Here is an 11,376-nt window from a genome sequence, read left to right as displayed (position 1 = left end):
CAAAAATAAAATTGAACGTAGCACAATCCCAATCTGCCATTTTTTATTTTTAATCCTTATATTGGCAAGTGTTGAAATATTTCTAAGATTAAAATTTTACATACAATTTGTAATAACTTTTAAATAGTAAGAGTTATTTAATATTATAAAATAATAATAATATTTATCGGATAATAATACAAAAAAAGAATTAGTTTAGATTTTTGAAGTTCGATAAAATATTATTACGTTTTTTTTAAAAATTTTGTACATTTATTTTAAATAAATATATATTCTAATATCACAGATATCATAAAATTACTCACTAACTACTATTTTAACACCACAAACTTATAATTTACATAAAAAATTTTAACATTTTTAAAGTGTTATTCCACTCTTAAGAAAGAACAACCTTCGTATTCAGAATAAGCAAAATAATTTACATTATTCTTGCACAAATTAATGGAGAAATTATTCTCTATTAGAATTCGAAACAATTTGTAGAATCACTTTTTTGGCCAGTTTACCAGTAGATGTCAATGGTATGCTATCCAGAAAAACGACACCGCCAGACAAAGCTTTATTCCGGGATAATTTATCTGAAATTAATATAAAATTAATATTATTAATATAATTATGTAAATATACAAATAATATATCTTACTGAGACCAGACCACTGGATAGGTTGTGGGTTCGATTCCCACTCGACTTATTACTTACATTTTTCACTTTTAAAACTAAAGTTATTCATGTTATACTTACTTTCAACGAGATCTTTAATTTCCTTAGCGGTAACATCACAATTTTCCTTCTTAACAACACAAGCGACCGGTCTCTCCCCGTCCACTGGGTCCTTGATGCCGACCACGCATACGTCTTTGACAGATGTATGACGTCGTATAACATCTTCTAGTTCCGATGGTATTACCTTAAATTACGAATATATTGTTATTTTTACTTAAGATGATATGAAACTTAACGCATATCAAATTGGTAAGTTGAAATGGCAATGGACGGGGCATATCTGTCGTAAAGCCGACGGCCGCTGGGGCAGACGTGTCTTAGAGTGGAGACCCCGTACAAAACGACCGGACGACGACATAAAGAGGTTGGCGGGAAGCGGATGGGTCCGAAGAGCTGAGGATCGAGTGTGATGGCGTGAATTGGGGAAGGCGTATGTCCAGCAGTAGACAAAAGATGGCTATTGATCATGATCATGATCAACAAATATTTTACTAGTTATGTGTATATTACAAACTTTCTACACACTACGATAAAAAAAGAATTATTATAAAAAGTAAAACTCACAATGTAATTTCTGTATTTTATGAGAGATTTAATTCGGTCCACAAAGAAGTAGCTGCCATCCTCATCTCTATATAATAGATCACCAGTTTTATAGTACCCGTCTTCGCTGTATGCCAGTTTCGTTTCTTCTGGATCGTTGTAATATCCCTGAAAATGTTATATTTAATAACTATGAAACAATATTAAAAACATTGGCGCAGTAATGGAGGGGAGGGGTCTGTGCCCATCCCAGAAATTTGACTAATAAAAATAAGCCTGAAATTAAAAAAAAACTTTACACTAACATATCTGTACAAAGCTAAAGTCCAGTCTAAAATACTACGTTCTCCATATTTCTAACAATTTTCGAAACATTGAATGGCGATCTTGTCACAGTGAAATTATAATAGCTCAAATATAAAATCTAATCCTCAAGTGAGAATCGAACCAACAAACATCGTGTTTACGATCGAACACTACGGTATTTTAATAATTTTACTTATAAATGTAATAAAATGTTTACCGCAAATGAATACCCTTTCGCCCACATTTCCCCAGTCACGTTTGGTTCCTTTATTTCTAGGCCGCTATCAGGGTCGACCAGCTGCAATAATAACATACTCATATAAATATTTAATATTTTTTATAAATATGATAGCATTATTACATTCATTAATTTTAAACTATAAAATTTCATAGGCATAATATATAATCTTGATAACGACAGGTTATTTTAACAAAATTGTTTTTATAAGTCACTTTATTGCAAAATTGTTCAAGGTAAAATAATATTTTACTTTTATTTATTTTTTCAGTTTCACACTTTCCGCATAATGTAGCTTTTCGAGAGATTGAGTGTTAAGTCTTATTTCCAGAAATAATGAATTTCCTCATTTCCTCGAATGGGGATCGAATCCACAACCAACCCCTGCGCCATGACTGGCTTCAATTATACTATTATTTTTGTCATAATCATAGTAACAATAAATTACCTTCATAGTATGTCCAAATATAGCTTTTCCACAGCTTCCAGGGGGACTTAAAGGATTTGCCATCAGAATGGGGCCTATCATTTCAGTTTGACCATAAGCGTCTAATGTTAAACAAGTTTCCGAAAGTAGTTTCTAAAAAAAAATTTTTGTAAATATATAATATAATATGAAACAAATAATTAAATGAAATTGAAATGGCGTGAAACTGTGGCAAGAATAACGAAAGCCAAAAACGTGACTACGTGATGGCCACGACCGCTCTGTCAAGAGCGTAACGACTGAGAAGAGAAACCATTTTGCGGTCCAAGATATCCAATTGCGGTCTAACATACCTACGCACTAAGAATTGTGTGATGTCTTTCACAATTCTTAGTTATTCTCATTTGTCCACGAGAACGAAGTCACTGGTGAAAGCTATTCCTAATAAAATCATTCTACATAGTCATCTGTACTGTACGTAGAGTCGAAATTATATGAAATAGAATCATTTATGGAATTTTATTTTTTAATAATTCTTAATTACAGTATTTTATAGTTACCTTAAACTTTTCAAAAGTATCCGGATTAAACTTTGATCCTACTACATTGATAATTTCGAAACATGTAAGGTCCACTTCATCTTTGCGACTCAAAAATGTTGACACCAGAGTGGGGCTGAATAAGCCTGATTGAGGCTGTGAACAACAAGAATACAGGAGGTCAGCTTATAGCAAGCTTTTTGGGAGCGGCAACCCCATGGACCCCCGGATCCCCCTTTTGTGGAGCTTGGGATCTAGTGGGAAGCTAGCCACTGTCCGTCAACCATTCAATTTGAGACTATTGAAAAGGCGGAAGTCCGTCAGTCTCATCCAATTGCCCAGTGACCAGTCCATCTAAACTTCACTTTATTGTTCCAATACACATGTGTTTATGTACATTTAAGAAACCTTTAGAAACAGCAGAACTTAGCGATAAGCTCTTGCACTTTTAGATATAATAGTAAGTACTGTATGTAAAATCACAATACTGTCAATATAAAATAAATAAAATATTATTTATAAAAAAAGAATTTACACATAAAAAAAGAATTTATTTTAACATTTAACTAGTGTTAAGACCGTTTCCATTAGAACACTTTCGTTCCCCATTTTTCACAGAATTCTTAAGCATTGAGTGTTAAGTGACAGAACTCAACGCCGCGCTATGCCTCGTTATCAAACCGAAAAATCTAAATATAAAATATTCCATTTTCTCTAGTGGGAATCGAACCGCCTTTGTGCCACCTGGCCTCAAAAATATACTAGCATAAATAAAATTTTACTTACTCTATAGTCATTAATCATTTCAATGATATGGTCGATATCATCTGGCCTTGACGTTTGAATTTTAGTATCTCCAGTTATGGGTGAAAAGAAACAGATGAAGTAGCTCGATATCCACTGTACCGGCGACAAATACAGTGTTCTCTTTTTAGTTCTAAAACAAACATATTAAAGACTAAAAATAGAATTATCAAAAAGTAAATATTATATTAGAGGCCAGACGTTACATAAGGTATACGCGTGTAAAGGAAGGAAAATGAAATATTTAATATATCCATTTTTTTGCTCTGGTGTCGAGTCAAAGCGCGGCGTTGAGTTCCGCTAGTCAACAAGCAATGCCTCCAGAATTTGGCGAAAATTGAGGAACACTAGGTTCCCAGGTTCCCTCTGCCTATTCTGCTATGTGCAGGATAAAAAAATATATTTATATTTCAACAACAAGTAATAATTTGAAATATTTGAAAAAAGTCATTGTCCACGCCAAGCCTTAAAAACACGCAAAAAAAGCAATATAATATAATATGTTAAAAGAAAGTATATTTTTTGTATAATGAAATATTACTTACACTTTTCTTTCTTTGTTAACTTTAAGGAATTCTAATAACTTCAACATAAAGGGGCCATGTTTGAAAACGGCAATTTTCAGCTTACCAGTAGAACCACTTGTGGGGATTAAAAAAACATTTATTTTCTCAATATCAAACTCTTCTGGTCTAAAAACATATAAGGGTCATAATCAGAAAAAGTGCACATTTTGTGTCTTTTCTTGTCCCGCTACTTTGAATGCGTTTTAAAAATACAATTTTAAAGATAATTTAAATATTTTGCCATTTAAGATAAATTTACTTATTAACTTAAAGATTTTTGTAATATTTTAAATGTATTAAGGCTTTTAATAGTATTTTTTGTTAGTTGCAAAAAACTTTTCAAAATGCTTCCATACATTTTTTCGTGTCCCATTCACCACTTTACTTTTTAAAAATTGATTTGTTACGAATATTTATGGTTTTATTTGATTTCAGATATGTTTAGATTACTTTACTTTATGCATAATATTAAATAGAACTACTTTTATTGATACATTATTTAATAAATAATACATATTAATTAAGTAAATTTGTCCCAAAATATTGTCTTTTTGTTACTCAGGGCTAGTAACGTACAATTAAAATATGAACGCAATTATTTTGGATGGTATTTAATATTAGTTTTTATTGTGGCACCATTATTCGAAAAGTCAATGCTGTCGTAGCTACAACCAGTAGTGTTCTCGCAGCAGTTGAGGGGTTCAAATGTTTTAAAGGGAATGCGTAAAATTACATCTCAGGGTTATAAACGGCTTTTATTTTGGTAAGTATTCTATAATTTCGTTTTCTTGTTTATGTTATTTGCTTCTTTTTACAAAATCTCAAAAAAGAACGTCAGTGCTTGCACATGCAACACGTGGCTTATGAGCAAATATTTAAAAAGGTTAGAATTTCTCAGACTTCATTCTCAATTTCGTTATATTTCGTTACGTAACGAAACTGAGAAAATATGAAGCCTAGTTCACAATTACGGTACCAATGTTTTCTTATATATGTTTATAATAAAATTTTATCGAACCGGTGCTTGTATATGGAAGATATGTATATAAGAAAAAAAAATTGCTGGCATATGAAAAAAACTATTAGTGACTTTTCATAACGTAAAGTTACCAAAAATAATGATTTTTAAGTTTTTTTGCTTGTTTGCTTGTTTGTCTATGTGTTTGTGCACGCTAATCTCAGAAACAGCTGAACCGATTTAGTTAAAATTTATTTTTATTCTTTCTGAAATTAGTTGTGATTTTGTGATTTTTATTTTTTGATATATATTTTTGTATTTTCAGTAAGCGTAAGCTCCTATGTCAAATGCTGAAACAAATGCTTTTTTTTTTTTAGATATAGAGAACGTCTTAAAAAGACCAATCCTATTAAATATGAAGATATGCGGAATAAACACTTACAAAGAATTAAACTTAATTCCAATGATAACGACTCAAATTTTGATATATTTTAAAGTGAATTTAATTTTATCATTAACTTTGTGATCTCTAACTAGAAATATAATTTTATTACGTTACGAACTAGCATTATTATATTGTTAATATTCTCACTTTGTTATGTTTTCTTCGTACATTTATAATCTGTTAATTCAACGATTGGACCTTTAAAATTTTGATCTGTGTCTCATTAAATAAAAAAAACAATAGTTTTATTCATATAATATCGTTATTTTGTTGTGTATAATGCCTTATGTCATCAGTTTCGTAACAAACTTTATCAGTGTTGTTACTTATCAGTTACGTTACGAATTCGAAAATGTCCACTTTTCTGATTATGACCCATAAGTAATATTTGTCAAAAATGTTAACTTCAAATAAATATATTTTTATTAGTATATATAAAGAAAATATTTTTTTTTGTGGTGGATCTTGAGATGCCGCTTTCATTCATACATAAGTATATAATTTAAGAATGAAACCGGCATCTGAAGATCGATCTCAGACTTGAGAGCGGTTTATAAATACAGGTTTTTATTAACTCGTAAAAAATACATCAAAACTAATACAATATTTTTTTATTACGAATATAAAATGTACTTAAAAAACGTGCAAAACATGATTATATAGTAGTTAACTTTGAAATATAGACTTTGGACTCGAAGCCAGTAAGTGCTGTTGATTAAACATGTATTTACTGTCACAAAGTAAATTATTGTACAATTACAGAAATAATAATTTAAAATAATTAGAGGGCGTCTTACAGTTACACAATGTGTACTTGTACTTACTTTGTGTACTTCTCACAGTTGCACAAAGTGTAACTGTTAATGCGATCAGTTATGAGTTCGATTCCCACTCGAGGAAATGAAATATTTAATATTTTCAATAGTTCACTCTGGTGTCGAGGCAAAGCGCGTCGTTAAGGCCCGCCATTCAACCCGTAATGCCTTCAGAGTTCGGCGGAAAATGGGGGACGAACTGTCTTAATTTTAAGTTTTCTCTGCTTACTCTACTATGTATGGTATACAGCGTGGGGCTAAAAAAAGATGAAAACAACAGAAATATGATCTCACTTGAAGTCTTGCTCCAGTTCTTTTGTATCGTACATGTCAATTATATCCGATATAGTACAGTCGCCGTCGAAAGTGATTATCTTCATTTGCAGGCCAAGGTCTGCCGCTACTTTCTCATATACTTCTTGGGAATCCCGTTGACAAAATGCCAATTTTGGTTTTGTTAATTCAAATAGTTTGTAAATTTCATCTGTCGAAAAAAAATTATAATTATTATTAATAATATTCATCGTTGTAATTTGTACAATTTTTGTACGGAACCCTTGGTGGGAGAGGCCGACTCGCGCTTGTTCAGTTTTTTATAATAACTGCAAGATAGTGGAGATACATAAGAAAGAATTAATACTACTTACCATATTTGAAATATGGGTCGACACCAACTAACGTGAGGCCATTGAAGACACTTGCATAAAACGGTATATGGATATCCAAATTATTTCTTCCACCAACAGCTACTATGTCTCCAGGCTTGTACCCAAGTACTCGTAGCGATCTTGCCAATTTAATTGATCTGGACAATGCTGACCCGTAAGTTCGCTTTTCTTTTGTAGCTGCATCTATCTAGCAATTGAAAAACATATTAAATTTGATATTTTATGGCCGATACTTCTTTTAACTATACTACCTGATTTAAAAGGACTTTCTGTGAGAAAAAATACCAAGAGATGAAAACCGAAGTCATTTCCCTAGTATACCACATCGTTGGCCCCCTTTAATTTCAGATCTGGTCCTAAAAACAAGTATGTATAGGGTTCTCAACTACCACTCGGACTACTACTCAGAGACCTCTATTAGTGTTTAATTTTAATTATATTAAATAACACAAATGCTAATCGCTGTCATGAAATGAGGCCATCAAACTCTTAAACAAACAGTAGACGATGTTTATTACATTCAATCACACTAATGTACCAAGACAGGACGTCTTCGCACTAAAACAACTCTTTTCTTAGAAAACGTATATGTAAAAATGGGGCTTCCTTAGTATAACATATTTTGCCTTAATTTTAAACAACCTTAGGTCATCTGGCGAAGGTAAAAGCCCGCATAAAGGGTTCGGCAATAATAAATATACGAGTACATTTTTTACACAATTCTTAATAACTTGTTAAAATACGAGCGTTTCTACCTCTGAAAGGGTCCACTTTCAAGTTAGTAAGTGCGCATACCCTCCTAACTACACATTAGACTAATAACCCTCAAAATTTTAACTTTGCTAAAATGAGGTAGGTCTGGAGGCTCTGGGATGAGGCTCAGTCTAGAAGTTTCGTGGCCAAAATAAACGTTAAAGTATTTTTTGTTGCATGTACATTACCACGTGACTAATGATAATTCGCATAAGTACTGATAATTATTTATTATTATTATATTAAGTATATTTTCGTTTTTGTTTTCTTGTTACTTAGTGAGAAAACACTATATAAAACCTTAATCATTAATAAATGAATAAAATATTATACAAAAAGCAAATTACATTTTTATTAGATGACAAAATCTCACGTTTTTTAATCATTTTTGGGTTATTACTTATTATAATCTAGTAAAGTAAATTATTTTGGTAGGAAAAAACAATTCATTATTAAATTTAAAAAAAAAGTTAATTCAAGGCAAGGTTAGTCAGTTATATTAATTAAAATATTTTTTTTACTTTCAATTTACCTATACATTACCTACTACATTAATAATATAATATACAATTATTTTAAAATGAATAAGCTCTAAGTTTTTTTTGTTAATCTGAGCAGCATCCATAATAACAAAGATTAGAAAGAGATACAAGTTAAAAATCAAATCAAATCAGCTTCACGCTGTATCCCGCACGCAGCAGGGCAGGCAGAGGGGACCTCGTATTAAGACACTCTGTTCTCCACTTTCCGCCGAGTTCTGGAGACATTGCGTGTTGAGTGGCAGAACTCAACACCAAGCTTATCAGAGCGAGAAAGACAAAATATTAAATATTTCATTTCATCGAGTGGTAATCGAACCCATGATTGAAGCAGTCGTAGAACAAGAACACAATCAGTTGTTCTAAGTCCTCTTTTTTTAAATATCTTTATTAATTATTAAAATTCTCCTAACGCTTAAATAAAGTATTTCCTAAGACATTATATTCATACAGGGTGAGTCATATTGAACTTTCCGATTTCAATAAGGTGTGTATTAAAAACAAAGCGACATGCAGTAAAAATTATTTTATTGTTTGAAAGCACATAACATGCAGTTTTAATTTAGTTGGTTTTAAAAATGATATCCTGTAAATGTCTACCTCCATTGACCACACACTGCTGAAGCCTTTCCCGGAAGTTGTCCATTACTCGTCGAGTCATATTCAGCGGAATAGCATTGATTTCTTCCATGATTGCAGCCTTCAGTTCATCGATGGTTCGGGGACGATGACGATGCGAAGGTGTACAACCTTTTCCTTCAGGTAACCCCAGAGAAAGAAATCGCAGGGGGTTAAATCAGGTGATCTCGGCGGCCACCCAACGTCACCTCGCAAAGAAATGAGATGACCGGGAAACATTTGTCGCAGGATTTCCATTGAACGCCTGAATGTATGGGCTGTAGCACCATCTTGTTGGAGCCAGATGTTATCGTTGTCATGATTCTGCGTTAATTCCTCCAATTTCGGTTTCAGAAAAGTTTCAAGCATGTCGCAATACCGAGCAGAGGTAACTGTGACGACTTGACCATCTTCTTCAAAAAAATAGGGACCCCACACACCAAACTCTGCAATAGCGCACCACACTGTCACTCGAGGGCTGTGAAGTGGTCGTTCGTGTAGGTTTCGTGGGTTATTCTCAGCCCAGTATCGAAAATTCTGTTTGTTGACAGTTACGGCGAGGTGAAAATGTGCCTCATCACTGAAGATCAAAACAGCAGTGCGGGGGATCATTGCTCACACTAAAACTGCATGTCATGGCGCGTCTAATGACACCATCCCCACCCTTCTACTCCTTCCCTTCTTCGTGCAACGTCCTTCCAAAACCGGAAAGTTCAATATGACTCACCCTGTACTTGTATATCTTTACACCAATTTTTGTTAACTGGAGTATATTAAAATATATTACGGAACAATGCTCGGACAATGACTTGAATTGAATGAATGTGACGGGCTGCTTTTTCTTTAGCGTCACGCTGTACACAGTAGGGTAAGCAGGGGGAACCTAATCACCTGTTAAGACAATACGTTCCCCCTTTTTGCTCAAAATTTTGGAGGTATCTATTGCATGCTGAGTGGTTCTTTGCCTCGACACCAGATCGAAGAAAAATATTAAATATTTCATTTACTCGAGTGGTAATCGAACCCACAACATGTCGATTACAGTCACACTTTGTGCCCCTGCACCACGACTGGCCTCTAACGAGACGGATTGCTATGATTCCATATTAAATATAACGGCTTATAACTATACTAGCGGACCCGGACGCGGCTACGGCTGCTTGAAATATAAGAATATAATTTCTATAGAAATATAATTTCAATCTAGATGAAGTGCTAAAAGTGACTATTATATTTATTTTCATAAGGATGAATATCAAAATGACGCGGTAACGAACGCGGTAGCGACGACGGTTGTTATTAACAAGGCAGAATAAATTGCATGTCAAATTGGAAAGTATTTTAATTTATTAGTATATATGTGTAATGTAATGTTATATAGCCTATAGCACTTCTGAAGAATGCAGCTTTCATACAAAACAAAAACAATGTAAATCGGACCAGTAGATCCAGAGATCTTAGCGTTCAAACAAACAAACAAACAAACTCTTCCGCTTTATTATATTAAGTATAGATAGTATAGATAGATTATAGCTTATTATATATGACTGTGGACAAAAAACTATATAATAAAAAAGTTTTAAATTTTATTAAAAAAAACCGGTTAAACCGAGTCGAACTCACCCACCGAGGCTTCCGTACCAATTTCAATATTGTAGGTCAACAACTTGTAACATTTGACATACTTAAGTTTGCTGTCATATGCATAAATTTTGAATGAAATAAACTACAAATATAAGTTTTTAATTATTTTTTTGTATGAAATACTTATAATAACTTTAGATCGATGGGATTTACTATAGGTTTTGATTACTGTAAACCGTAGACCTTAATATTTGATATTAACTTCAGCTTGATACTTCATATCCTACCTATTTGGGGACATCTAACAATTAATACCTTTTAATAAAGAATAAAAAACTTACGAGGTATGTATTAAAAAATAATTATAAAATAAATATTTTTAGACAAAATTCTGCAGAAGCTTCGACTGTTATAAAAAGATGTATTGGATTTCGAACCCTACACACAAAACTAGGTGAACAAAAATAATACTAACCTGGCCAACAACGTCGAGATGATCTTTGATGTGGTCCAGTAATAGATGTCCAAGGTGGTATCGGGAGCTTATTTCCATTATAATTTCTTAAATACTACTAAAATCACTCAAAAATCACTATAAAATTAATATATTTTTTGTCGTAAATGATCTACAGTTAAGTATTTCTATTTATATTTGTGGCCAGCACAAGCAGTCACTCTGTTGGCTCAGAGAAGAATGATATTCCTCTAGTAATTGTATATGAGGAGTGGTGGCGCAGGGGCACAAGTGTGTGACTGTAAACACGATTGGATGTGGGTTCAATCCTCACTTGAAGAAATAAAATATTTATTCAAATTTATTAATTTTCATTTCTTCGCTCTGGTGTC

The 11,376-nt window shown here is 32.7% G+C and overlaps 1 protein-coding gene across 1 annotated transcript; it reads right to left on the bottom strand.

The window, feature by feature from the left end:
- Window positions 1-240: 240 nt before the first annotated feature.
- Window positions 241-11,221, bottom strand: LOC146540556 (luciferin 4-monooxygenase-like). The gene is made up of 11 exons (XM_085200494.1): window positions 11,006-11,221; window positions 7,016-7,223; window positions 6,663-6,852; window positions 4,130-4,276; window positions 3,567-3,717; window positions 2,802-2,936; window positions 2,263-2,394; window positions 1,794-1,874; window positions 1,292-1,438; window positions 746-911; window positions 241-581 (listed from the first exon to the last, which is right to left on the bottom strand). The coding sequence occupies exons 1-11, from the start codon at window positions 11,081-11,083 to the stop codon at window positions 454-456; spliced, it is 1,563 nt and encodes a 520-aa protein (XP_085056620.1). The 5' UTR covers window positions 11,084-11,221; the 3' UTR covers window positions 241-453.
- Between the last annotated feature and the right edge of the window lie 155 nt (window positions 11,222-11,376).

This window comes from Heliconius melpomene, chromosome 2, assembly GCF_056956725.1.
Source record: "Heliconius melpomene rosina isolate 202511_hmr_F chromosome 2, ASM5695672v1, whole genome shotgun sequence".
NCBI lineage: Eukaryota > Metazoa > Arthropoda > Insecta > Lepidoptera > Nymphalidae > Heliconius > Heliconius melpomene.
The sequence above is the reverse complement of the archived record's forward strand: the minus strand, read 5'-3'. Positions and strand labels throughout refer to the sequence as shown.